This window comes from Rissa tridactyla, chromosome 22 (genome assembly GCF_028500815.1).
Source record: "Rissa tridactyla isolate bRisTri1 chromosome 22, bRisTri1.patW.cur.20221130, whole genome shotgun sequence".
Lineage (NCBI taxonomy): Eukaryota > Metazoa > Chordata > Aves > Charadriiformes > Laridae > Rissa > Rissa tridactyla.
This window is the reverse complement of record NC_071487.1, coordinates 5,687,646-5,713,210: the sequence shown is the minus strand read 5'-3', so window position 1 is coordinate 5,713,210 and position 25,565 is coordinate 5,687,646. Positions and strand designations below refer to the sequence as shown.

Below are 25,565 nucleotides of genomic sequence, written 5' to 3'. Positions count from 1 at the left end.
GATCGGGGCACCCCAGCCTGAACGATCCCGGTGCTCACGTGCCACCCCGCACGCACGCGGTGCCTCCGCTCCTGACAACAGCTCCACTACCTGCGCCAAACCCGGCCAACCGTCCCTCACAGTCCCTGCAGCCCCCTCCCAGGGCAAGAGGGTGAGGACTTGGGGAGGAGGCACCGCACACACGCGCCCCCATCAGCTGAAGAACTCCCTCTTCAACCACAGCGGTTACAGAACTTTTGAAAAACTCAAAGCCGGGTTCTCAGAAAGGGACCAAATTGGGCCTCTGTGCTCACGCATGAAACAGTGCTCTGGCCCTAAATGAGGTTTTCTCCATCAAAGTGTGTTATGAGGCTTCCAGAAGCTCCCTTCAGAAAACTCTCCATGCCTTAAGTCAACCTACCCCCAAGGCTCCCCTGACTTTCAGCCCCTCTCCTCCCTCCATCCAGCTTTACTCCTGCACCAGCCCAACGGACTCTGCTCTCGATGTTTACCGAGCGCTTGGGGAAGGTCTTTGCTGACCCGACCCACAGTCTGGATTAACCCCGCCACGTTCGTTTAGCAAGAGCGCAAAGAAAGGAGTAGATTTTAGCTGCACCGGTAATCCTTCACCACCGGCACAAGCATTAAGGCGAGCGGGATGAAGCACCTGTAGAGGTGGGTCACGAGCACTTCACCACTTCCGCCGCTGCCCCAAACAGCCACAGAGGCACCAGCGCTGCGCGCGCTAAATTGGATTTGTCGCCGTCGGCTTCGAAACAGTCAACAAAACAGGGCGGCATTCTGCACAAACCCCCTCTGCTCCTGGGCACACCGCTCCGGCGTGCGGCATTCCCATCTGCTGCAATGAGGACCGCGGAGCCATGGACGTGCTCCGGCAGCCAGCCGTCCCCTCTCTGCCCCGCCTGCGGGTGCCTCCGCGCGCAGCCTACCCAGGGCCATCTCCGGTCCCCCCAGGCTTTGTTCCCTTCCAGAAAACACTCGTTAGCTGTCGTGCACGTTGTCCCCAGCCCTCCCGGGAGCTCCAGCTGCAGGCACGGCTGAGACCGAGTGACACAATTTGGACACTATCCAAGCGAGGAGTAAGCAACTCGACTCAAAAAAAAAAAAAAAAAATCAAAGCATCGGTGAGATTACTGGCTCCGTTTCATCTTTTTTACTATCAGCATAAGGTGAGACAGTCTACAGGTTCGTAAACTCAGATTTACTTGCAAAGGAAAGAAAAACACACAGTCCCTGCTTAAATCTCTCCTGAGCAACAGCCTCCACAGACACCTTGACTTGTGCTGAGCAACAACCCTCTACGCTCCCTAAAAAACAGAAAGGTGACAGGGAAATGAGAAGGATAAACAATATTTTAGTTGTTCATTGGCAAGAGGTTCTCTCTTTTGCTCCCGCAGCATCACAAGCTGGAAGTCCACCAGCCACATCGCACCGCGCTGGGAGCACGCTCCCAAAAAAGAGGTCTGAGGGGGGGGCCGCCACGGGCAGCCCGGGGAAAGGCAAGCAGCACGCAGCTGGCCCCTCCATCGTCCTCGCAGCACCAAGGAACCCAAGCAGAAAGGCCGGGGCCACTTGCCTAAATCTCAGCACCTTACCAAAAGTGACACGTTACATCCAGCCCCCCCAAGGCAGCGGATGACATCTCTGAAATAATCACAGCTACCGCTGCAATTTGTTGGTTTACAGGAGATCTAACGATGCTCATTTAAGGCCCCAAAGATGAGACTGCTGTCACGGCACAATCAAAACCCCTCGGCCTCCTCGCAGGCTCGGGAGAAACCGGCGGCTCAGGCGGGTGTTCGGGAGCGCGGCGTCGGGGTCACGAAGGACCGTGTCAGCCCCAGAGCAGCGCGGGGCCCCCGCGCACAGCTAACGCTGGCGATTCTGAGGCTGTTAATTGCGCTATAAATGATGAGGCACAGCGGTGGAGGCAGGTGCCCCCCAGAGCTGACCCCGCCAGCCAAGGAACCTGGTGTAAGGCTGCCAGCTCCAGCCCTGCCCGGGACCACAAGGAGCCGCCGCAACAGCCCGCCGGCCCCCAGCAAACACCCCCCCGCCCGAGCCCCGGGGAACACCAGAGGCCCGGCCTGGCTCATCGAGCGGGTAGCCCGGCCCGGGGCCCTGCTCGCCAGCCGGGTGCCTGTTCCGGCGGCGGGGTGCCCCGCTCCCGGGGGTGCAGGGTACTGCAGCCCCCCCGGGGCCGGTAGCGGGCAGCAGCCCCGGAGGCGGGCAGGCCGGCCGGCCGGTGCCCTGCGCGTTGCCCCGGGGGCCGCAGCCGCCGCCCCCCACCGCCGCCGGCCCGGGACGCCCCGGGGCGGGCGGGGGACGAGGATAGGGACACCCGCCCCGGGCCGAGGGGCAGCCCCGGGGCGGAACCATTCTGGGTGCCGGGGGGGGCGGCAGTTGGACGGGACCACGCGGTGGCCGGGGGTGGCACACTCGGGGGGGGGGGGGGGGGCTGGACTGAACCACCCCGACCACCCCCCGCCCCGGGCACAACGCGGGGCCCGGCCGGGAGGTACCACTTGGACCAGCCGGGGGGGAGTAGGGGGAGTTGGGCTAAACCACTCTTGGCCCCCGGGGGGGGAGCAGCCCCTCAGGGGAGGGGACCAGGCCGCGGAGCCCGGCCGAGGCGGCGGCTGCCCGGTACCCGCAGCCCGTTACCTCCTGCCGCGTCCAGTCCCCCCACGCCGGCCTCCGGGGTGATGGCGCCGGCCCCCGCCACGGCCGAGCCTTCCGCCTCCTCGGGCACCTCCAGCTCCATGGCCGCCGCGCAGGCCGCGGGCAGGGCAGGCCCGGGGCAGGACAGGCCCCCCGCCGCCGCCGCGCTGCTCCCGGCTCCGGCCGCCGCCGCTGAGGAGACTGGGAACGGCGGGGACCATAGAGCGCGGGAGGCGCCGCGGCTAGACCCGCCCCAGCGCGGCGGGGCGGAAGGGGCAGCGGCCACCACCGGAAGTAGAGCTGTCCCCTTCCGCCGGAATTAATCGCGACGTAGAGGCTTGGCTGTCGCGATAGTCCGTGGGCTGTGGGACGAGGACCCCGCGCTGGAAGGCGCGGGGAGGGGTCGGGGCCCCGCACACCATAGAGCGGCGGAGAGTGAGGCCGCCGCTGTCCTCTCTAGCGGGCGGGAGGCACCATAGAGAGGGGGCGCGGCCTGCCGGTCGCCATGGCAGCGGGGGCGGGACCCCGGCGGCGGGGGCGGGCTCGGCCCGGTGCTGCATGCGGGCTCGTGCGCGGGGCCGGGACCGTGCGCCGTCTCCCCTCGCTGGGTTCCCCGGGAGCCGCCAAAGCCGCCGGGACGGGTCTGCCCCGCCCCGCCGCCGGGCACCGGGCGCGCTCCCTCCGAGAGGCCTCGCGGCCGGGCCCCCGCCGCCGCTCCCCGCCCCGGCTCCCCCCAGTGCCCCGCCAGTGGCACCATCTAGTGGCGCCGCGCAGCCGGGCCGGACCCGGGGAAGCCCCGGGGCGCGGGTCAGCCCCGGCCGGCCCCGCCGGTTCTCCCGGCCCTGGGGGCCAGATGTGTCACGGGCAGCGGCAGCCCCGGCCGGGAGCCAGCCCGGCGCTCAGGCCCGGCCCGCGGCGCCGCCGGGGAAGGAGCCGGCAGCTCCGGTGATGCTGATGGGCGGCGTGGCCGTCCCCTCGCCCCAGGTGCTCCCGGCCGCGGCGCTGCGCGGAGGGCAGCCGGTGGCCCGGCAGCGGCTGGGGAAGCGGCGGCCGCCCGGACGGGAGCTTCTCCGTCCTCCCCCCGGCGCTGGTGGGGGGCTTCGGCTCGAAGGAGCCCCCTGGTGCCGATGTGAGGAGCGGTGGGGAAAGCGGCGGCTCCATGGCTCCGGCCCCGGGGTGGTGGCTGGTGGCCGGGGGGTTCAGGAGGAACTGGTCCCCCCACGCCGCCCCGCCGCCGGGCCGTGACCTGCTGTGGCATCAGCACCGACCCCGGCCGGGAGTGGCAGCCTGGATCGAGAGCCGAGGCGTGGAGCTGGTTTCTGTCACCACAGGACAGCGACCCCGCGGAAGGAGGAATGACGGGGGGCTGGTCCCCAGGTGGGGGGCAGAGGGAAGGGGAAAGGGAGGAAAGGGGAGGCAGCCATCAGCAGGGTCACCTTTGCCCCCACACCCCCCTCAGGACCGGGAGCCCCAGGCTGGCCACCGTCCCTGGCCCCTCTTGGGGCACTGGGTGAAGCCATTTGGTCCCCCGGTGGACTCCCGAGCAGGGGTGTTGGGAGGGTTTGGGGGTCCAGGGCTGTGTAGGTGGGCGCAGACCCCCACCACCTCCTTGGAGAGGGCCAGGCTTGGGGGGAGGACCCTCTTCCCCAGGCACCGCCACCCTCAGCATCTAGTGAGCCTGTCCCTGCCCGGGGCTGGGTGGGGGGCGGGTGGACATGACTGAGCCACCAGCACCATGGAGGACAGCAGGGACAGCCCCCTGTGACCCCTGCTGTGCCTGGGAAGCTGCCGCGGGACCCCCTTCCTCCTGCTTCCCTCTTGCAGGCAGCGTCTGGCCCACAAAGGGTTACGCAAGGCACCCTGGAGTGACACCACTGCCACCAGCCCCAGAGCTCAGCTCCTTCCTGGTCTGATCCCGATCGGAGGCTCGGTGAGTGCCTGACCCTGTCCCCCCGGGATCTGATGGCCCCGATTCCTGTTTGGGGATGGGGACCCAGCCCTGCTTTCACCTGGGGAACCGACCACGCTTTGTTCCTCCCTGGGTGGCTCCAGGACCCGGAGACCCTCCTGGAGTCCTGTCCTGATGGCAGGGAGACACCCCGGGAGGGATCCTGGGACCCTGATGTTGCAGCTCTGTGCCCTGAGGGCTGGAAGAGGTGCCTCCATCCTACTGATTTACACCCTGGCTGGGTCAGACCTTCCAGAGACCCTTTTCCCAGAGCTGGGGGGTCAGGATAAGCCCATTGCAATGTGGGTGGGGTTGGGTTAGAGGAGCTTCTGGGGGGACCCGGGACCCCGGTCCTGCACGGCCAGGAGCAGACAGGTGACGAGCGGTTTTGCAGCTCTGGCTGAGAGCAGGGACCCCACTGATCCCGGGAAGGCTTTGGGGCCCCAGACTGAGGACCCCCGTCGGTGGGGAGGTTGGGAAACATGTTATGGGTTGTTATGGTTCTAATGACCACGGCCGTAACAGGTTATGGCCACAGGGAAAGGCTGGGGTGGGCAGGGTGTGTCGCTTTCCAATAAATAAGCCCCCACCAGTTGCTGTCCCCACGGTGGGCATTGCTGGCGGTGTCACCCCGGGGCCAGGCACAGCCCCGAATCAGGGACCTTGCAGCGGGACAAGCTGCCCTGGTGCAGCCCCGGCTTTGTTTGGCATTAAAAACCCTGGAGGTGAAGGCCACGGTGCGTGCGTGGGGCAGAGTGGGGACGTGCGGGGGCTCCCCGTGCTGCCGGTGCCCGGTGCCGGGCGCGTTGGGCTGGGCCGTGGTCAGCTCTGCCCAGATACTGCCTCTCCCGGCGGGGCCATTTCGGGTGCGGGCTGGTTTCTGTCGGAAACCGGCCGAGCCGGCTCCTCCGGCTGCCAGCCTTGGCCTTTGGCTCGGGACAGGCCCTACGCCAGGTCTATCCCCCCCCCCGCCGCCGGGGACAGGACCGGGGCTTGGCGGCACGCTGGGTGGTGCCTGTGCCAGCTGGCGAGATGGGAGCTGCTGCTGTCCCCGCACTGGCCCCCCGGCCCCAGGCTGCCACTGCCCACGGCGAGCCACGGGTGGCAGTGGGATGCGGGTGCGTGGCTGATCTGTGGCACCCTGGTGATGGGACAGCAGTGGGAGCCATCTGGGGACAGCGAGGGGCTGTGTTGGGTGGCAGCAGGAGCAGCTCTGGCACCGCAGATGAGCTGTCACCCCGGGGAGGTGATGCTCTGGGTGTCCCGTAGTCGGGGTCCCTTGGACCTGTGGCTCATGCCGTGTCACCCGTGGGCATCCAGGGAGCCCGTAAGCACAGAGCAGCCGACACTGGTGACATGGCGGGGACGGGACACGCCAGTTCAGCTCACTGGCAGGAATCCACCCCACTGCTGTGCCAGGGTCTCCTGTATGTTATCGGTCTTACAACACCAGGACAGGACCATGGGTGCCACCACACCGCGGTCCTGCGCAGCCCCAGCCAGCCCCTGGGCACACGTGTTGGCCACCGGCGGGGGAGGGCAGGCACTTGGGCTGGTTTTGGCAGCTCATTACGCGGAGTGGAAACCCGGACTCTGCCCTCCGCACTCGCTGGCTCGCAGCCCGCCCGGACGGGGCTATTTCTGAGCCCCGGTGAATGATTACACCATCCCTCCCGGGGGCTGTCGTGGGCTGGGTGTCGTTTTGGGGGCCCAGCCGGCTGCTTCGGTGCGGCTCCGGCTGGGGGCTGGCCACGGGAAGCCCCCGTGCTGGGGCTGAGCCGCCATGCTTGCCCCAGGGCTGGCTGCCAACCACCGGCCCCAGCTTCCCCACGGGATTCCAGCCTGGCATTGCCTATGGCATTGGCCACGGGGCGTCAGCGCTCGTTTCGGTTGCCCCCTGGTCCCGCTGAAGCTGCCCCCCAGCTGATTCCCAAAGGGGCTGTGGCGGTTTCCAGCTTCCCGTGGTGCCAATGTGGGGGGGGGGCCCTGGCCGGGCTCGAGGGTGACCGAGCCGCGTTGGGGAGCCAGCATGGCCGTCCCGGAGCCCTTGGGCACCACGGGGCCGTGTGGGTGCTGTGGGACAGGGTGCTCAGGCAGTGGGGCCAGCGCGGACAGAACTGGGGGCTGTGTCCACGGCAGAGCCATTGGCCAATCAGAGACCCCGGAGATCTGCTGTGGCAGAGCCATTGGCCAATGAGAGACCCCGGAGATCTGCCACGGCAGAGCCGTTGGCCAATCAGAGCCCCTGGAGATCTGCTGTGGCAGAGCCATTGGGCAATGAGAGACCCCGGAGATCTGCCACGGCAGAGCCGTTGGCCAATCAGAGCCCCTGGAGATCTGCCACAGCACAGCCATTGGCCAATCAGAGCCTCCGGAGATCTGCTGTGGCAGAGCCATTGGGCAATGAGAGACCCCAGAGATCTGCCACGGCACAGCCATTGGCCAATCAGAGAACCCGGAGATCTGCTGTGGCAGAGCCATTGGCCAATCAGAGACCCCGGAGATCTACTGTGGCAGAGCCATTGGGCAATGAGAGACCCCGGAGATCTGCCACGGCAGAGCCGTTGGCCAATCAGAGAACCCAGAGATCTGCTGTGGCAGAGCCATTGGCCAATCAGAGACCCCAGAAATCTGCCACAGCAGAGTCATTGGCCAATCAGATCCTGGGGAGACTTGTCACAGTATATATATATCAGCCAATCAGAATCCGAAGACATGCCACGGCAGAGCTGTTGGCCAATCAGAGACCAGAGAGATCGACTGCGGCAGAGCAGCCGACCAATTGCAGCCCGCAGAGCCGTCGGCCAACCAGATCTCGGGGTCCTGCCGTGGCAGAGCTGCCGGCCAATCAGTGCCAGGGGACAGCGCTGTCGGCCAATCGGCACTGGGGAGATCAGCAGTGTCGTCACGGCCGTGGCCCCTTGTGCCCGCGGTGGGCCGTGCCGTGCCCGAGCCTCGGCCGTGGCCGTGGGTGGGCCCAGGATGGGCGCTGGTAGCCCTGGGGCAGGAGCAGGACGCGCCGTCCGGGGCAGCCTGGCCCCGGGGGGACATTTCAGCAGGCAATGGGTGTGGGTCTGTCCTCGCCGGTCCCTGCGCCAGTCGGAGGGGTGAGGACCCAGCTGTGGTGGTGGCATCGCGCCGGCCTGTTGGCCTTCGCGTCCCCATCGCCCTGGAGAATGATTTGCTGGTCTCGCCGGGGTTCCCTTGGTGTGTGCAATGGCACGGATAAGCCTTGGAGTCCCTGGTCAAACTGGCTCCTTCCCGTCCCACCCCATGGGAAGGCGCGGGAGACTCTGGGCCCGCTGTCCCCCACCCCACGCAGGGATCCCGCGTCTCTCCAGGTTCACGCTGACGTTTCCTCCAAGGAGCCAGGGGCTGGTGGAGGCGCTCCCCAGGCATTTCTGCCCGGATGGAACGTCACCCTGTCAGTCAGGCTTACCTGTCCTAAGTGGAAAATGTTGGATTTGGGGGGAAAACCCAGGGAAACCAAAAGTTGATGCTGAGGTGCTGCTGCTCCCCAAGTGGTTAGCGGAGCTGCCGGCTCCGCTGTTGTGCCGGAGCCCAGAACAGCCAGGCAGGAGGGCACCGAAGCAGCATCCCGGGGTCTGCCGGCTCCTGGGAGGAGGGAGGGTACCGTGAAGACGGCATGGGCAGGTGGTCCCAGCCCTGGAGATGGGTCCTGACTTGCTTGTCCTACGTAAAACCTCCCCTTCCATGGACTCACATCCGAGGGGACGGAGATGGACCTCCCGAGGTGGGGAATTTCATGCTGCACGGAGGCAGCTCTGGGTTTCGGAGCCACTCCCCTGTGGGGTTAGCCGGGGTGTGACAGACCTGCGAGTCTCGGTGCCCCGGTGGGTGCCAAGGCACCGCAGGGGGTGTCCCCGGTGCCTGCGGCTCAGCTTTGCTTCTGCTCTTCGTTGCAGCCTGAAGTGGGATTGAGGAAGGGGCCAGCGGCTGCAAAGAGGAGCCGGAGCCGGTCTGCGCCCCCGGCTGCTGGGCAGGGGCTGCCGCGCCGGCCGGCTGCTGCGGTCACCTCCCCTGGTTCGCGTTGGCGGGTGCCCACCATGGAGGAGATGCTGATCTGGGAGCAGCACACGGTGACGCTGAGCAAGGTGAGTGTGGCCCAGGGTGGCTGCAGGAGGGGACGGGGTCTGTGGGGCCAACTCTGCCTGACCCCTCTCTGCCCGTCCCCGCTAGGACCCTCACAGGGGCTTTGGCTTCGCTGTCTCCGGAGGCCGGGACCGTCCCAACAGGGTGACCGGGGACACAACAGTGGTTGTTTCAGATGTGGTGGCCGGGGGACCGGCGGTGGGTCGGCTCCAGTGAGTGTACGGGGATGTGGGGATGTGGGGGGTGCTCGCTGCCAGCGGGGACGGGAAGGGCAGCGTATCGTTTCTGCTAGGACAGGGCCAGCCCGGCTGCCTGCCCGGGGGGATGGGGTCCTCCTGGGGCAACGGCTGCCCCCGCCACCCCGCCAGCTCCCCCCGGCTGGGGGCTGCGGCTGGGGCAGAGCCACGGCTGCATCTTCCCCCCAGGAAGAAGGATCACATCGTGATGGTGAACGGCCTTTCCATGGAGAACGTCTCGTCCTCCTTCGCCATCCAGACACTTAAAACCTGCGGCAAGATTGCCAACATTGTGAGTGTGCCCTGTGGCGGGATGGGGGCCGGCATCATGCACGGAACTGCGTCGTGCCTGTCCCCATCCGGCTCCCCTGTCCCACACCCCCCGGGGTTCACATCTGGGGCTTGGAAAGTGCTGTAGAAACACCTCCTGGCAGAGGCGGCTGCACCCACCACCCTCTCCTTCTCACTTTCCACCTGCAGACACTGAAAAGACCAAAGAAAGTCCAGCTCCCCGTGAGCAAGAGCCACTCCGCGTCCCCCACCATGCCCCAGCGCTATGACTCGGACGAGGACTTTGGGTCGCAGGGTGCGCATCCAGCCCTGCACCGCTCCCGGGATGACCTGGACCACAGCCGGGGCTATGACGGGGACTCCTCCAGCGAGAGAAGTTCTGGCCACCACCAGGATGACCGCCGCCACCACAAGCCAGCGTCCCGGAGCCGGAGGCGAAGCCAGGACAGCAGCCACTGGAGGGAGAGCCCTCCTGGCTCGGATCGGAGGGGCTACAGCCGGCACCGCTCCACCAATGGCTTTGGCCACGAAGGGGACACCAATGGGCTGGCCCTGGTGTCGGGCTTCAAGCGGCTGCCGCGCCGGGATGTGCCGATGAAGCCCATCACATCGGTCCTGGTGAAGCAGAAGCAGAACGAAGGTGAGGCCCTCCCGCTCCCTCTGTCCCTGGGTCTTGTCACTTGGTTTGTGGCCGTGCACCCCCTGGGGAGGAGGCAATGTCGGGGTTGGTGCCGGGGTCTGGGGCACGCCGTGCTGGGTGCACCAAACCTGCCTGGCCTCAGCCCGGGGTTGCAGTGCTCAGCTTTGGGGCTTGCTAGTGCCCCATGGGGAGCTGGGGCGGGCCATGGGGCTGGTGGCGAGGGGGTACCTCGAGGGGGTCCTGCGTCTGCCTGGCTCCGGCACTGGCGAGGGCTCTCTCTGGTGCAGAGTATGGCCTGAAGCTGGGGAGTCAGCTCTTCATCAAGCACATAGTGGAGAGCGGGCTGGCGGCGAAGGGCAGCTCTTTGCAGGAGGGAGACCTCATCCTGAAGGTACGGGGGCCCAGGGGGCACGCAGCCCTTACTGCGGATCTCACCTCCCCTCTTCCAGTGGCTCATCCCTGGCCAGCGTCACCCAGGGTGCTTCCCTGGGCTGCCTGCAAAGGACAGCAGCTCGGCTGGAGGCAGCACCGCCTGGTGCCCGCGCCCTGCCCCGGCTCCCCAGCCGTCACCAGGGACCCCGCGGGGGCCCTCGGGGACCAGCTCCCCGCAGTGCCAAAGCTGCCTGGTTGAGGCAGCCCCACGGCGTTCAACCAGCGACGGTGGCTTGTCCCGCTGCCACAGCGGGATGACACCTGCCCCGCTCTCCCCACGGCACGCGGTCCCCTCCCGCGTGTGCGTGTCCCTGCCAAGGGAGCGGTCGGCCCAAGGAGCTCGGGGGTGGTCAGGGCATGTCAGGTGAAACGACGCTTAAAGTATTTGGGGAAGAGGAATTAGGGGAGGGAGACGCTTCATTTGCACACACGGGCCAGGCCCACCCGTGGCTGCTGGGAACCAGGGCCAAAGCGACTCTGGGACAAACAGGAGGGATTTAATCCCAGCAATCTGGCGGGAAAAGCTGCCGTGCCTCGGGGAGATCGCAGCCCCACTGTCCACTTGGGGCCTGACCCCCCGGCGCCAGTTCAGTGTGTGGAAGGACAGCGCTGGGCCAAGGTCAAAGTAAAACTGCGCTTCAGGCAGCATCTGAGGGGGTTTCTGCAGCTCCTGCCTCTGTGCAGGGCCCCCCTGCAGCTAAAGGTGGGAGTTAATTAGCCTCGCTAATTTGTTTCCTCTGTGTAGGAGGCGGCCCCACTGGGAGGAAGCCAGGAACGGGGACATGGGCCAGGATGGGCAAAGCTGCGGGAGCTGGGGCTGGGCTGGAGCGGCTGGGCAGGGACAGGGAAGATGGCAGTCGGAGCATCCCATTCGAGCGGGGCTTTCCTGGGGGCGGCTTTCCCAGGAGCGAGTGCGCTGAGGCCTCCCGCTCTGCCCCCTCCAGATCAATGGGGTGGCCAGCGAGGACATGTCCCTGGCTGAAACCCAGCAGCTCATCGAGCGGACGGAGGGGACCCTGACCTTGCTCGTCCTCCGGGACCACCGGCAGTTCCTGGTCAACATCGCTGACGTTGAAGACAGCCAGAGCGACAGCTCCCGGATGGATGGTGAGGGGACACGGGGATGGGGCCGGGGCCCAATACACAGCCCAGGGACTGGACAGTCACTAATGCGTCTTCCCTCCTGCTGCTGCAGATATCTCTGACATTGACTCTGAACTGTCCCATCCGCCATCCCCTGAGACCTCCCCACGACTTCCAGCTGCTGCCAGGATGAATTCACCGCCGTAAGCGCCGCTCTGTCCCCACGAGCCCCTCTTTTCCCCATCAGATCCCCCAGGTCCCCCACGTTCCCTGTCTCCCTGGAGGGGCTGGTTCTCCTCCATCCCGGAGCCAGTTCACCCTGGAGGTGGGACTGCCATTCCGTCCCCAGCTTGTTCCACTGTCCCCGCTGCCCTCTTGGCACTGCCTGCCCATGCCCATCCAGCACCTCCCCCCGTGACCTGCCTAAATCCTGCCCCAACTTTGTTCCAGGGAGAGGAGACGATCGAACAGGGACCCTGCGGCTGACACGGTCGTGGACGATGCTCGGGGCCCTGGTGAGTGAGCTCAGATCAGGCTGGGAGAGTTAATGGCTCTGAGGGGGTGTCTCTGCTGTCCCCATCCCCCTGGCAGAGCCGTGCCAGGTCTCCCCGTGCCTCGGCTGCCCTGGCAGTGGCGCAGCCTCCTGGACCAGCCCTTCTTCCCTGCAGACCTGCTGGAAGCTGTGGAGGGTGATGGCTACCACAGCCCCCACACCAGCCCCGCTGCCCGAGCTGCCCGCAAGGACGGGTACGTCTGGCAGAGGCGGTGGGAAGGGGCTGGGGGAGACGGGGACCTGCTCCGCCGCGGGGTTGGGGTCACAGGGCCGGTGACCCGCTGTGCTGTCCCTGGCATGTCACTGCTGGGCTGACCATGGCTTCCCCCGTGGCAGGTACAGCGCTGACTCCAGGGTCGTGCACTTTGTGAAGGCCAAGAGCGTCGGGCTGCGGCTGGCCGGTGGGAACGACGTGGGCATCTTCGTGTCAAGCGTGCAGGAGGGGAGCCCGGCCGACAGCCAGGGTGTCCGGGAAGGGGACCAGATCCTGCAGGTACATGGGACTGGGAATGGCTCCGAACGCTGCTGCACCCGGACTGGCCCCATCCCTCTTGGGTCTGATACGCCCCAGGGGTTGGATTTCTCCTGCTGGGCATCATTTTGGGTCGGTGCTGGGTCGGTGCTGGTGTCCGTGGTCTGAACCCATTGGGCTGGCTCCGAGGGGACGGTCCCGTCTCCAGCACCATGCCAACACCCGCGGGGTCCAGGCACCACCTCAGCTGGCCCAGGGGCCCTCCCCAGGGCTCCCAGAGGTCATGGCAGGCACTTGGGTCACAGGGACCAGTTCCGTCTCCCACCCTGCCCTGGGCGCTGCTGTCCCTGGGACCCCCACTGGGTCCTCCATCTCACCGTTGGGGCCGTGTCTAAGTGCTTTTCCGTGGCAGGTGAACGACACCAGTTTCCAGAACCTGACCCGTGAGGAGGCTGTGGAGTTCCTCATGAGGCTGCCGCCGGGCGAGGACATCACGCTGCGGACGCAGAGCAAGCAGGACAGTGAGTGACGACCGGCCTCATCCTGGGCTTGTGCCTCTCCATCCTCTTGTCTCTTCCGAGCAAGCATCAGAGCTGCCGGACTTGCCATGGCTCTTCCTGCCCCCGCGGGGTGGTCCTTCTTCCCTGCACCCCCCTCCTCCGGAGAGACGATGGGAGGGGACCAGACTGTCCTGGCCCTGTTTGTGCCTTGGCATCCTGGAGCACGGGGGCTTTCTGGCACCACGGCTCAGCCCGGAGAGGCCAGTGTGTGCTGGGGGGTCAGGTCCTGCTGTCCCCAGCATGCCTGAGCGCGCCATGGGAGGAAAAGGTGTTCCCAGCACCCTCCTTAGCAGCAAGGGCTACTCTGGAGGCTCCCGGCCCAGCCCAGCTCCTTCCCAAATTTCTTCAGCATCTTCCTCCTCAGCCACCTCTTCCCCTGACGGTCCCTCTCACCCTGGGCTCCAGTTTACAGGAAGATGATCTCGTCCAACGTGGGTGACTCATTCTACATCCGGACGCACTTTGATTTCGAGAAGGACACGCCGTCGGGGCTCAGCTTCGTCCGCGGGGATGTCTTCCATGTGCTGGACACCATGTACCGGGGCAGGCTGGGGAGCTGGCTGGCTGTGCGCATGGGCAGGGACCTGCAGGAGCAGGACAAGGGCATCATCCCCAACCAGAGCAGGTAACGATGGAGCCAGGAATGGCCCCAGGATGAGCAGAACCAGGGGATGGCTCCCCGGTGAGATGGGGACATGGATGGTGGGCCCAGTAAGAAGCAGGGCAAGGGCTGATGGAGCAGCAGCGGGACGTGTGAGATGGTGAAATCCCTTCTCAGGGGTGATGGGGCAGTTGATGCTCTGGTTGTCCAAGGTCCCAGAGGGAGAAGGCTACCACAGCCTCATCTGGCTGTGCCACCAAGCGGGGATGCTGGATTCCACCCCTCCCCTTGGAGCCTGGAGAGACAAAGCGGGGGGTAAATCCGGAGGTTCCAGGTCCTGAGCCCTTTTCCCTCCTAGGGCCGAGCAGATCGCCAGCCTGGAGTCGGTGCTGAAAGCCACGTCTGGTGCCAACCCCTCTGGGGCACGGGCCGAGTTTTGGAAGCTGCGGGGCCTGCGGGGTGCCAAGAAGATGCTGCGGAAGAGCCGGGAGGACCTGTCTGCCCTCACAAAGCAGGGTCACTACCCACCATACGAGAGGGTGGCCCTGAAGGAAGGTGGGCACCAGGGCTGTGTCCCCAGTCGCCCAGAGCCACCCAGGGGACATGGGCCCCAGGGCTGCCCCGCTGTGGGTGCTAGCGGGAAGAGCGGGGCAAGTCCCAGGCCCACGGGCACCTCAAGGAGCGGGGCTGGATGCCCGGGTGCTGCGAGCTCTGCCTTCGCCCCCAGCCTCTCTGAGCGCGTCTGTCTTCTGCCCACAGCCAGCTTCAAGCGGCCGGTGGTGATCCTGGGCCCCATCGCAGACATTGCCATGCAGAAGCTGAGCACGGAGCTGCCTGAGCTGTTCGAGATTGCCCGTAAGTGCCCCCCACGCCAGGTAGAAATCGTATCCGGCAGCCAGACCCTGTGTCCAGGACCTGTGGGAGCTCTTCACCTGCGGCTGTCCCAATCCTGCCTCATTGCCCCCTCCCCGTGACACCCCAACACCTTCCTGGACTCATTCACCCTCTCCCCAGGCATCATGAGACCAGCCAGGCCCCAGGCATGTGCCCCCCTTGAGGGACACAGCCCCGGGGCAGGACACAGCCAGACCCAGCCTGGGGCTGGCAGAGATGCCACGTCTCCCCCATCCCCTCTCACGCCGTGTCTTCATGTCCTGCAGCGAGCGTGGCCCGAGATGGGGCTTCATCCAAGGTCATCAAATTGGACTCAGTGCGGCAGATTGCAGAAAAGGTGAGAGACCTTCCCTGTGTCCTTGTAGCCAGGCGGGCCAGGGCCTGGGGGGGAGCCCACGGCTTCTGTCCCTGTCCCCAGCGGGACTGATGGCCGTGCCCTCCCCCAGAACAAGCATGCCCTGTTGGACATCACGCCCTCGGCTGTGGAGCGCCTCAACTACGTGCAGTACTACCCGGTGGTGGTGTTTTGTGAGCCTGAGAGCCGGCAGGGCATCAAGGCCATGCGCCAGTGGCTGGCGCCCGACTCTAGAAAGAGCTCCCGGCGCCTCTATGCTCAGGCCAGCAAGATGAAGAAGTACTGCAGCCACCTCTTCACCGCCACCGTCAGCCTCAGCGGCAGCGGCAACACTTGGTACGAGGCGATCAAGGACATCATCAGGACTCAGCAGAGCCAGCCTGTTTGGACGGCGGTGGAGCAGGTATGGGGCATGGGGTCCCTGTGGCAAGGCTCAACCTGCCGGGGTGGCAGCCAGGCAGGTGACGGAGCCACGCACCCGTTCCCCCCCCCACACACACACACACCTGGGGTCCCCACCCCACAGGCAGATGTGGCACTGGAGGACAGTCTGGATCTGCTGAACCCACCGAGCGCGGCGGCCTCGGGCTATCTGACCTGCGACAGTCACGCCAACAGCGACTACGACGACACGGACGGTGAGACGGGCGCCTACACTGACGGCGAGGTGGAGGACGCCTATGACCAGCCTGGGCTGGCCCGCTCCTCCGAGCCAGTGCAGACATCCCCAGGCCACGGCCTGAGAGAGCAGGTGGGTCCCCCATACTGGTATGAGGGGCTGGTGGGGCAGAGGAGGGTGGCACAGCGCCTACCTACGGGGGCTAATTCCTGTCCCCTGTGGCACAGGCGGGGTGTCACCTCCAGCTGCTGCCGGGTCCAGCTGCACATCCACACCTAGCTCTGGTTCCCCATTGCGGGGACGCAGCCCAGCCCCGGGCTGGGTGAGGCACAAATCCTGCCCCTACCTCTGACCCCCCCGTCTCTCTGCCCTTTCCCAGGCGACCGAGCAGCAGCGGCAGGGCCAGCGCTACGACAGCATCAGGTACGCTGCGCACCAGGGCCAGCCCCGGGGCTGGGGCAGCGCCTGCGCAGGCTTCCGTGTCAGCTTTGCCCCTGCCTGCCAGGGGACTGTCTCTGCCACCCGCAGAGGTGTCACTGCAGCTTCTCATCCCCCAGGGAATACGAGCACGACGCTGTGAAGAGGAGGTTCACACGAGCCAGGGACGACTCAGACCAGGAGGAAGGCTACGAGTGGGGCCCAGCTACAGACGTGTAGCAGCACCACTGGTCCCTGTCCCACTGGGCAGCCAGCCCCCTTGGGCCAGCCCCGTGCCACAGGGTCCATGTGACAGCCCAGGTAGTGCCACGCAGCACCCCACAGCCAGGCTGGGTTGGGACTAATCCTGCTGTACCCCTCCCCACCGAGTGCCTCCTTCCCCCTTTTGGCCGCGTCCTCTGCTGCTGGAATAAAAGGGACGGTTTGATGAAGATGGGCTGTTTCCGTGAGTGCTGGGTGGCAGCACGCGGGGGAATCCCGTGCAGCCAGGTGGCCTTGCTGGACACAGAGGCCCTGCCTGGTGAGAGGCATCGGTGCGGGAATCAGGCTCGGGTTGTGCCAACGTCTGGCACTGCAGCAGGCTCAGGGCGCGTGGCCCAGAGCTGAGCCCCCTCTGCTGCAGCCCAGCCAGGGCTCCTGAAACACAGCCTCCCACCTTCCCTAAAACTTTTTATTTTTACATCAACCGAGCACACAGGCAAAGTCAGGTCAGCGCTGCCTCGGCCGTAGGGAGCCAGAGACCCACTCATCAAAAGACAGTAGCACCAGTGGCTTGTCCCTGGGGCTCATGACCCCAGGCTCCCCGGGGTGTAGTGCCGTGTTCCCTTTTGCCGTGCCGAGGGACAGCCCTGAGACAACCCGGGGCCCCAGCAGGCCTGTGCGTGCAGAGCGGTCAGAGGCAGCACTAGGGAAAAGCAGAGGTAGTTTCCCAGCTCGGTGCAACAGGTCTAACAACGGAGGTCGTTTGTACCCGCGACAGGCCCCTGGCAAAGCCAGGGAGGAGGAGCGGGTGTCAAGGGTGCTGCTGCCCTTAAGGCTGAGCCTGGGAGCTGCCGGCTCTCCCTCGGGGGTGCCAGTCTGCACCCACACTCTGGTGCGCAGGGTCGGCGCCCCCCCGGGGCCGTGCTGGGGCAACCTCCAGAGCTGTGCTTCCAGCACCACCCCCACATGGGGAAAGGCACCGTCGGTGAGTGTAAAAGCACTATCTGCGGTGACTTGGATGGGGTGACCTTTCACGCAGGGTCCCCTCTCCTCCTGCCAGCACCAGGCCAAGGCAAGGGACCCTGTGAAGGAGCAGAACAGGCACCATGCAGGCACTATGAGGCAGGGAGGGGTGAATGGAGGGGTGAGTGGAGGGGGAGGAGGTGCCCGCACTGTGGCACCATAGGTTCTGACACCGCTCAAGCCGGGTATCAGACCCTCAGAGTCTCCCACTGTGTCCTGAGTAAAACGGAAGAGGTGCAGAATTAGACCCTGCTGGGGACCAGAGGGCTCCGACGAGGGCGCTGGGGCAGGTGGCAGAGCCTGTCCTGCCCTTGTGGCCGCGGGCTCACTCCTGCCTGGCCCCAGGCACGCAGCGACAGCTGGGCACGGGCAGCGGCTCAGAGGAAGATGGGCTGCTCCTGCCCAGTCAGTAAGCGGTATGTGGAGGCCGGCATGGTCTTGATGTGGACCTAGGCAGAGACGCACCGATCAGTTGGGAGACGCCAAACCCCGGGCTGGAAGGAGCCCTGCCTGCTCTGTGCGCAGCCGCAGCTGCCTTGTGGCACAGGGACCCTGGCCATCACCCAGCCCGGGCCCGGCTCACCTCGCTGACCGCCTGCGTGAGGATCTGGATGATCTTCTCGTGGGGCGTTGCCACCACGCTCTGCCCATTGATCTCAATGATGCGGTGCCCCACGCGGATGCCACCTCTCTCTGCGATGCCCCCACGCATCAGGCTGCAGATCTGGGGAGCAGGGAGCGCTGGTAAGATCAGAGCTGTGCCCACAGCTCAGGGCCACGTGCAACCACCACCCCAAACCCTCTCATCCGTGCGGGCTCCTGGCAAGAGCTCTGGACTCGGGCGCTGTCTCCTCCAGCCCACGGGCATGCAGCGAGGGCAGGGATGTCCCTTTGTGTCGCTGCCACCAGAGCAGTGTGCTAAGCTGCAGGGCATGGGCAGCCCCCAGGTGTTGCTCCCCTGCTGACGGAGAGCTCAGCTCCCCCCATGCACCCAGCGAACCCTCCTGCTTCCATCAAGCTTCTCCCTGCAGCGGCAGCTCCTGCGCGTGTGTGGAGTAACTGCATCTCCAATACTATTGGGAGCATACAGCCGTGCCACCCCTCCGCTGCCCACCCACCCCATCAGCTCCTGCGGGTCCTGAAAATGCTCCTCTCTGCCTTTCAAACGCAGCCATTGTGGAGCCCAGAGCAAGGAGTGTCTGGGGCACCGGAGACAGCAACATGTCACTAAGGTCACGCCAAGAAAGGCAGGAAGAAACCACCACCCCAAAAGCAAATAGCTAAGGAGCATTAGGGAGACTGATTCAACCACCCGTGCTGCAGGAGGGCTACAGAGAGCCTTTTGCAAAGCAGATTTCTGTGAAACCTCAGCGCTGGCAGGCAGAAGGAACTCTGAAGCTGTGTGCTCCTCCATGCGGACACAGCCAGAACCGTGTGTCCCTCTGCCAGACGGGTGGCTGCAGTCCTCGCCTGACCCCGGCCTGGCTCTGCTCCCAGCCCCGTGGGCACTCACCACGCCGTTCTCAACACAGAAGCCCAGTTGGTACTTGGAGTCGGGGCGCCGGATGACAGCCGTAGTGACAGGGGGACAGTGCACGATGTTCAGCATCACCTCTGTCTGGTGCTTCAGCTCCTGGAAGATGGGATGGGGCCTTGTCAGACTTTGGAGAGGTATTCGGCATGGCTGAGAGAGGCAACGCAGTCACGTTGCTCATGGGAGGGATGAAGATTAGCAACTTGTTTTCAATGGGCAAACTGAGTCACACACAGGGATATTGCCATGTTCAAATTCAGAAAGAACTTATAAATCCAGTTCTAAGCGTTCCACTCTGCCCCTGAGGCCACACTGTCCTTGCTTTCAGCTCCTTCCTGCCTCGGAGATAAGAAGATGCAACGGGTTCCCTCCCGGACAGGTGCCAGCCTCCTCACCCACTCTCCTCCTCGGGCAGGGCCCTGCCTGCACCCTGCCACAGCAAGTTTAGTCCCCAGCTTTGTCCCTGCCTTATCGCATCCCTTCCTCCCAAGCACTCAGAGCAGGGACTGTCACAGCCCACGGGATGGGTATGGCCCCCCGCACTCCTGCCCCCTCTGTCTCCCACGGCCTCCTACCACCCATCTGCCCCCAAGCTGGGAGCACCGGGGGGACGCCGGCATTACAGACACTCCTGGGCGCATTCAGGCCAGTCCCTGTCTCTGCCAGCACTCACCCTCCTGCAAGGGTGGAGGCAGGAGGCCGCCCCGGCCGCAGCCAGCCCCGGCTCACCCGGATGATGCTCTGGCAGGTGGCGAGGGGCAGCCCCACCAGGCTCGTCCCGTTGACGGACATGAGGCGGTCCCCGATGCTCAGCTCGCCCGACCTCTCCGCGGGGCCCCCGTGCATCAGGTTGGCGATGACCACTGTGGGCAGGATGGAGCCCCAGCCTGACTCCACGATGGCGATGCCCAAGATCTCCCCCTTCTGCTTCCGGATGCAGACCTGTTGCGGGGCACAGATGGGTTACGGTCAACAGAGTCATGGGACACGCATCCCGGCCCCAGCACGGGTGTCCTGGGCTCAGCCAGCTGGGATGGGGCCCAGTTTTATAAGGAGCAGCTCAGCTGCTCAGGGAGCTGTGGAGGGAACAACAGAGGTGCCAGCGGGTACCCCATACTGTCCCCACCCTTCCAAAGCAGCTCTTACGTCCTTGCAGTTCTCCTGCCGGGAGAAATGGGTCAGCTCTGCGTTGTATTGCTCCTGGTCCTCGAGGGCATGGCTGTACTGGCGAGGGCTCAGCTCGCTCGGGTCGATGCTGTTGGCCTCCAGGAAGCGCTGGTAGGCCACGCCGAACGCCTGCCCGATGGCCTGAGCGATGATCTGGGCCTGGGGAAAGACGGGCTGTTCATGCCCACGGCTCAGGGCCAACGGTCTCATGACCAAAGTGGAGTCAACAGCTGCCAGGGCCCTGCAAAGCCCAGCACAAGTGCTGTACCTTGGGAGCTCCGGGGCATCCCGGCTCCTCCCCTGCCTGAATGGGCCCCTTTACGGCGCCAGTCCTCCCCCCTTTTCTGCTGGGCCCCTCTATGTGGCAGAGGTGCTAAGGCTGGGCTCCTTCCTGCTCTCTGTGCTAGTTGGGAGCCCCCAGCATGGACATCCGGAGCACCCTGTCATGACAGCAGGATGGGGCCCAGGACCCAAACGCCACCCTCCCCTCCCGAGGGACCTGCGTGTCGCCTCACATCGGCTGAGTGGAAGACGTGGCAGATCATCTTGTAGAGCCGCTTCTCCTCTGCCACCTCCGACCGCTGAGGCAGTTTCCGGCGCGCCATGAGCACCACAAGGGAGCCGATGTCGGCGATGTAGGAGATGGTCTGGAGGGAGTGATCCATCATGGCCTCCTGGCAAGGGGGACACGGGCAGAAACATTCAGCCCTCCCTGGCCCAACAGACTCCATGGGCAGCCTGCGAGCCAGCCAGGCACTGTCATGAGCAGGAAGGGTTTGGGTTTAAATGCCACCATGCCGGGACACAGCCGAAACGCCTGGCACACGCTGGGCAGAAACCACGTCTACACTAAAAGGTACAAACAGCTCCTTTGATCAAGGACTCATCCGTGTCTCTGGGTGCTGCTGGGGAAAAGACAGCTCTTCCCTCTTACTATAAAGCAGCAGCTAATCCTGAGGTAGAGAGCTACAGAAATTTCAAGCCTGGGTTCCCTGGAGCTTGGTCTGGAAACCCAGCAGCTCCCATGACGCGCAGTTTGCATGAGAAGCCTCGTGGAGCCACACAGACAGCCGAGGGACACAACACGCCTGCGTGGGATGGCTGCAGAGTGACATGTCTCCTCCCAGATGCGTGTCCTGGCCCGCAGGCCATCCTTGGTCATGACCCCACTGGCATGGGTGCAAAGCAGAGATCCCAAGGCCAAAGAGGAAAGTTTCAGCAGCCCCAAAGCCACGTGGGTGCTCCTGTTCCCCACTCACCTGCGTGTCAGCCGTGAGCACCTTGATCCTCTGTGTGGAGACAAACAGATCCACCTCTGTCATAGGCTGGGACTCCCCCTCCGGTGCCTGCAGAACAAAGCACGCAGGAGAGGTCACTGCTGCTGCTAGGACTCCTCTGGGTCCCTGCCCCACGGCAGGAGGTCCCCCTGGGCAGGTCCTGAGCGCTGCCCCACACCCACGAGGGGCCAGGCTGGGCCAGGCCAGTGGCAGTCGTGCCCCCCTACCCTCCTGCACCTTGATCCTGTCCACCGCCTCCTGGGCCTGTGCCATGCGGACGCTGGTTGGGGGGTTCCTCTCTGAGACCAGCTGCGTGGAGCCCAGGTACTTTGCCCCAAAAATCACACCATCCAGCAGATCCTCTGGGTCACAAGGGCCTGGAACTGAGGCATCGGGAGGGACTAAGTAGAAGCTGGTCCCCCCACCTCTGAAAACTGGGGGTACCAACTCCTGCTGCCCATTAGCTGCATTCCTATACACGGCAAAGCAGCTCAGCACTCGGGAGAGAGACTCCTGGCATCACCAGGGGACCAACTCTGACCCCAGAGCTGCTTCCCCCTTCCCTCCGGCACACCCTGGCATCCCTCTTTCTCCCTTCCCAAGCCTGAGCAGTCCCCCTCCCTGATCCCTGAAGCACCCGCATTTGCAAACGCAAAGGGTCAGCTGGGATCAAATGAGCCACACGGAGTCTGCAGCCACATAGGCGCAGAGCCAGGTGCTCCCTCCCCAGCTGCGATCCCTCGCCACCCTGCTGCATTTGGGGTCTGGGCAGGAGGCAGTGGGTCAGGACTCCTGGGTGCTTTTGCTGCTCAAGCACTGAAGCAACTCACCCTCTTTGAAGGCCGGGCAGGAGGATGGAGGTTCCCTGTTCTGCAAAGCAATGAGAGAGCAGGTGAGGCTCTGGCTGGGATCCCACGGATTCAGCCTGCCCATCCTGTGGCCAGGCTGCCCTTGGAGCACCAGGACAGGGAGGGCAGCGTGTCCTGAGGCTGGCGGGGCGGGAGGGATGCAGGGTCCTAGGGCTGGAGGCTGTTTGCAGGCATGCTTGGATCAGACAAGTGCAAGTATCCCCCCACGTTTAGAGAAGCAGGAGCCAAAGCCAGTACCGAGGGTCTTGTCTGGGCACCCCAGCAGCATGAAGCTCTGTAAGACCCGAGGAAAAGAAATCCCTGGCTCCTGTCTGCCACCACCCAAAACCCCACGAGGGAGCAGAGCCAAGGGGCATGTCCTGGCTCGCTGCAGCCCGTGCGCGATGCACTCACAGTCACGCTGCCTTGTGGTGGCTGCTCTGCCTCTGGGGCTGGAGTGGGAGGCAGGGTCACCCAGGCCGGCTCCGGGGAACCATCCCGATTGCCCTCGCAGAGCCCCTCTTGATAATACAAGCCATCGGAAGATCCTTCCTCCAAGCTCTCCGGTTTCCCCAGCCCTTCAGGCGTCTCTGCAGTGGCTGGTTCCTCCTGAGCCTGCAGCATCTCCAGGTTGGTCCCGGCCAGGACATCGGAGCGGGCCAAGGGTGTCTCGGCGCTGGCCTCGGGCAGCCCCCCCTCGTAGCACAGGAGGCTCAGCAAGTCCTCCCGGTCAGCCTCAGCAAAGAGCAGGCCGTGGCAGGGCCGGGAGCAGGGCGAGTGCTGGGCACAGCAGGGCCGTGTCTCCAGGCCCCGGCCTGTTGCCACATGCAACGGGCAGGGCCGGCACTTGTCCTGGCACTGCCCAGAGCTCCGCTGGGCCTGCTGTGGGGCCGTGCCCGCCGGAGGGGCTGTGCCAGTGCTCGTGGAGGGCAGTGGACCCTGCTCTGAGGCGGGCGAGCGGTCACAGAGGTTGGGGTCGAGGGTCTCGAGCTGGGCCAGCAAGCCCTGGATCTCCAAGGGTTCGTCCTCTGCATCCTCGGGGGACTCATCCAGCTCCATGACTGTCGGGTCGCCGCTGCTGGGGGCTCGGGGGTGTCCTGCGCCCCGAGGGGTGCTCTCGGCACTGGGTTTCCAGCCAGCGGAGCCCCGCGGCCCCGCAGCCCCTGCCTCCTCGTCCGTCTCTCTGCCCGAGGCTCGGCAAAGCTCAGCTTGTCCGCCTGCTCCCCCTCCGAGGTCCGAGGCTGAAGCAGGCCCCGAGCCGGGCCCTAGAGCCCTCCCCCGGCCCTCAGGGGCGGGCCGGTCCCGCGCGGGGCGCAGGGTGACAAGGCGGGGGCTCCCCGGCTGCCCGGCACCCCCCCGGCGCGCAGGGGCGCCGGGCCGCACCGCGGACTCTTCCTCCGTGTCCATGGCCGGCGGCTCCGGGGCCTCCTCGTTACCGACGCCGGGGGGGGAGGGCGCAGCCGCCTGGAAATCCATGCTGCTCTCCATGGCCTGGCTCCAGCCCGGGGGCGCCAGGGCCAACTCCGCCGGCACCGGCTCTCCCCCCGGAGCCGGGCCGGGCCGGGCGAACTCTCTCGCCGCCGCCGCCCCGGGAGAGGACGGTCCCGCTGCTGCCGCTTCCGCCGCTTCCGCTTCCGGGCGCCGCCGCGCATGCGCGGGCCGGTCGCGGCCCCTCCCGGCGTGCCCCGCGGCGCCCGGCATGGCGGCCCCGGTGCTGCTGCGGGTGGCTCGGGCGGCGTTGCCGGGCACGGCCCGCGGATACGCCAAGAAGCCCGGTGAGCCTCGTCCCGCCGCCTGGCCCCCATGGCGCCCCCGGCCCCGGCGCCGTCTCGCGGTCCCCAGTCCCCCCGCGGTCCCCGAGCCTTCCCTGGTGGCGGCCTGGTCCCCTCCTCGCCCCGTGTCCCCCGGCCCCGGTGCTGCTGCACCCCGCCCGTGCCCCTGCTCGCGTCCGTTCCCCTCCCGGCATCTCCGCCCCCCGTCACATCCCCGGCCTTGACCGTGCCCTTGTCCCCGCAGCCGTGAAGTCCAAGGGCAAGAACGTGCCGAAGGAGGGGCTGCAGGGCCCGGAGGTGTGCACGGACCCCGTCATGCTCACCACCCACGCCATGGGGGTCAATTACTTCAAGGAGGGCCCGGAGGTGGCCCTGAAGCCCGACTCCGAGTACCCCGACTGGTAGGTAGTGCCCAGCTGCCCGGTCTGTGTGCGGAAGGAGGGGGGTCCCTCCGGGGGGGCCCGTCTCTACAGAGGTGCCATCCCCGAGGCACAGACCGGTGTAGGAGAGACAGAACTGCTCTGGGCGGAGGAAAACTGCCTCTCTGCAGCCCAGAGACCTTCCGCCCGGGCCGTGGGAGGAGGGCAGGCAGCACCGTGGATGTGGTGGGTGAGGAATCTGCGCGTCCTGGCCATGTCCGTCAGTCCGTCCCGCGCTTGTCCCTTTGCCCTCCCTGCTGCGGCCTCACGTCGTCTGTGTTCACCCCCAGGCTCTTCAAGATCCACCTGGGCCCCCCCAAGAAGCTGGAGGAGCTGGACCCCGAATCGATGGAGTATTGGAGGCGCCTGCGGAAGTACAACACGTGGCAGCGCAACAGGCTGAAGAAGGGCAAGAAGCTGTAGGCGCTGGCAGAGCTCGGGGCACGGGGGCCACCCTGAGTGCCAGCGTGGGTGGCGCTGGGACCAGCTCCTGCTTTCGGTCTCTTCTTCTTGCTGTAAACTCGTAATAAATCTCTGTGAGGCTGATACCTGTTGCGGAGGCTGCGGCAAACCCAGGCCCTCAGCGAGCTCGGTGCACATCCCCCCTCAGGCCGGGCCCGGGCTGGTGAGGGGCTGAGGCAACACAGGTCACAAATTTTTGGTGTATTCGCTAAAACAGAAGCTCAGATTTTCGCTCATAGAGGGAGCCTGCGCTGCCAGATGGGTCGTGGTCCCTTCTCTGTCACTGCACTGCCACAGCTGCGGGTTAAGGGCCCCATGGTGGCGGTGTAGTGGGTTTGGGATGGAGAAAGGCTGCGCTGGTGCTGCTGTGTCCCCTGGGGGGGCTTTGGGGGCTGAGCAGCCTGTGCTTGCCTGGGGGCGGGAGGACTGGGACCAGGTTCTGGTGGCGCCGCAGGGCAGCGGGTGAGGTGAGCGGGGACATGGTGGCCCCTCGCAGTGCCACCCCCGCGCCACGCTCTCGCTTCCTCCTCCGGCAGCGGGGGACCGACGGCTGCTGGGGCGGCAGGCTCCCGGCTTGGCTGGGCTGTGCGGTGAAGGCAGGGTCTTCCTCACAGCAATGGGGGCCTCGCTGCCCTGTCCCTGCCTGTCCCCAGCCTGGCAGAGCCCGGCAGCTTCCCCTGGGTCTCGGTCCTGCCCATGTGTGGGCTCCCCCGGCTGGGACTCGTTGCCCTGCGGCTCCTGCCTGTCCTTGAGCTGGGCAAAGCAGCCACCTGCGAGGTCCTCCTGCAGCGAGGAAGGGGCGATGGAGGCGCTGCCCGGCCCAGCAGCATCCGCAGTGGCCCCGCGCCCTGGAGCCGGGACTGGGGGCCATGCCCGGCTCCCCCCGGGGGCTGCGGGGCGGCTGGGTTGGCAGCTGCAGCGCCCGCGCACCGGCACAGGAAGCGGTAGAGGAAAGCAGAAGTGCCG

At 65.9% G+C, this 25,565-nt stretch overlaps 4 protein-coding genes across 8 annotated transcripts in view; 2 read left to right on the top strand and 2 right to left on the bottom strand.

Annotated features, from left to right (window-relative positions):
* PIP5K1C (phosphatidylinositol-4-phosphate 5-kinase type 1 gamma) overlaps positions 1 to 2,935 on the bottom strand; it is a 50,630-nt gene extending 47,695 nt beyond the window's left edge. The window contains exon 1 of the mRNA XM_054182000.1: positions 2,665 to 2,935. Coding sequence (XP_054037975.1) covers positions 2,665 to 2,764 — 100 coding nt within the window. The 5' untranslated portion in view covers positions 2,765 to 2,935. The remainder of the gene's footprint in view (positions 1 to 2,664) is intronic.
* A 79-nt stretch (positions 2,936 to 3,014) lies between these two features.
* TJP3 (tight junction protein 3) lies at positions 3,015 to 16,289 on the top strand. 2 transcript variants are annotated; one of them, XM_054181969.1, is made up of 21 exons: positions 3,015 to 4,038; positions 4,486 to 4,591; positions 8,536 to 8,724; positions 8,810 to 8,934; positions 9,148 to 9,250; positions 9,439 to 9,889; positions 10,177 to 10,280; positions 11,266 to 11,428; positions 11,517 to 11,607; positions 11,855 to 11,919; positions 12,073 to 12,151; positions 12,294 to 12,450; positions 12,842 to 12,950; positions 13,395 to 13,614; positions 13,949 to 14,145; positions 14,350 to 14,445; positions 14,751 to 14,821; positions 14,931 to 15,242; positions 15,366 to 15,590; positions 15,838 to 15,881; positions 16,016 to 16,289. In XM_054181969.1, exons 1-21 carry the CDS (start codon positions 3,821 to 3,823, stop codon positions 16,113 to 16,115), a joined length of 3,225 nt encoding a protein of 1,074 aa, XP_054037944.1. In that variant the 5' UTR covers positions 3,015 to 3,820; the 3' UTR covers positions 16,116 to 16,289. The 2 variants fall into 2 exon arrangements, with proteins under 2 accessions (XP_054037944.1, XP_054037945.1); XM_054181970.1 differs by lacking the exons at positions 15,838 to 15,881; positions 16,016 to 16,289 and having other exon boundaries at positions 15,370 to 15,546.
* A 15-nt stretch (positions 16,290 to 16,304) lies between these two features.
* Positions 16,305 to 23,569, bottom strand: APBA3 (amyloid beta precursor protein binding family A member 3). 4 transcript variants are annotated; one of them, XM_054181989.1, is made up of 10 exons: positions 22,361 to 23,569; positions 21,929 to 21,968; positions 21,336 to 21,481; positions 21,081 to 21,167; positions 20,337 to 20,495; positions 19,801 to 19,995; positions 19,384 to 19,596; positions 18,634 to 18,753; positions 17,704 to 17,844; positions 16,305 to 17,569 (listed from the first exon to the last, which is right to left on the bottom strand). In XM_054181989.1, the coding sequence occupies exons 1-10, from the start codon at positions 23,432 to 23,434 to the stop codon at positions 17,498 to 17,500; spliced, it is 2,247 nt and encodes a 748-aa protein (XP_054037964.1). In that variant the 5' UTR covers positions 23,435 to 23,569; the 3' UTR covers positions 16,305 to 17,497. The 4 variants fall into 4 exon arrangements, with proteins under 4 accessions (XP_054037964.1, XP_054037965.1, XP_054037967.1 ...); XM_054181990.1 differs by having other exon boundaries at positions 19,801 to 19,980; XM_054181992.1 differs by lacking the exons at positions 21,336 to 21,481; positions 21,929 to 21,968.
* Positions 23,570 to 23,595: 26 nt separating this feature from the next.
* Positions 23,596 to 24,683, top strand: MRPL54 (mitochondrial ribosomal protein L54). Its single transcript, XM_054182052.1, has 3 exons — positions 23,596 to 23,721; positions 23,963 to 24,119; positions 24,428 to 24,683. The coding sequence occupies exons 1-3, from the start codon at positions 23,646 to 23,648 to the stop codon at positions 24,558 to 24,560; spliced, it is 366 nt and encodes a 121-aa protein (XP_054038027.1). The 5' UTR covers positions 23,596 to 23,645; the 3' UTR covers positions 24,561 to 24,683.
* The last annotated feature ends 882 nt before the right edge of the window (positions 24,684 to 25,565 follow it).

Bases quoted from the DNA above. Each gene is read 5' to 3' on its own strand.
- TJP3 (XM_054181969.1), top strand. From the start codon at position 3,821: ATGGCTCCGGCCCCGGGGTGGTGGCTGGTGGCCGGGGGGTTCAGGAGG. The intron at 4,039-4,485 runs GTGGGGGGCAGA...TCCCTCTTGCAG, and splicing joins GACGGGGGGCTGGTCCCCAG to GCAGCGTCTGGCCCACAAAG. The intron at 8,935-9,147 runs GTGAGTGTACGG...TCTTCCCCCCAG, and splicing joins CCGGCGGTGGGTCGGCTCCA to GAAGAAGGATCACATCGTGA.
- APBA3 (XM_054181989.1), bottom strand. From the start codon at position 23,434: ATGGAGAGCAGCATGGATTTCCAGGCGGCTGCGCCCTCCCCCCCCGGC. The intron at 21,482-21,928 runs GTGAGTTGCTTC...CCGATGCCTCAG, and splicing joins CTGCCCGGCCTTCAAAGAGG to TTCCAGGCCCTTGTGACCCA. The intron at 20,496-21,080 runs GTGAGTGGGGAA...CCCCCTTGCCAG, and splicing joins TGCTCACGGCTGACACGCAG to GAGGCCATGATGGATCACTC.
- MRPL54 (XM_054182052.1), top strand. From the start codon at position 23,646: ATGGCGGCCCCGGTGCTGCTGCGGGTGGCTCGGGCGGCGTTGCCGGGC. The intron at 23,722-23,962 runs GTGAGCCTCGTC...TTGTCCCCGCAG, and splicing joins CGGATACGCCAAGAAGCCCG to CCGTGAAGTCCAAGGGCAAG. The intron at 24,120-24,427 runs GTAGGTAGTGCC...GTTCACCCCCAG, and splicing joins GACTCCGAGTACCCCGACTG to GCTCTTCAAGATCCACCTGG.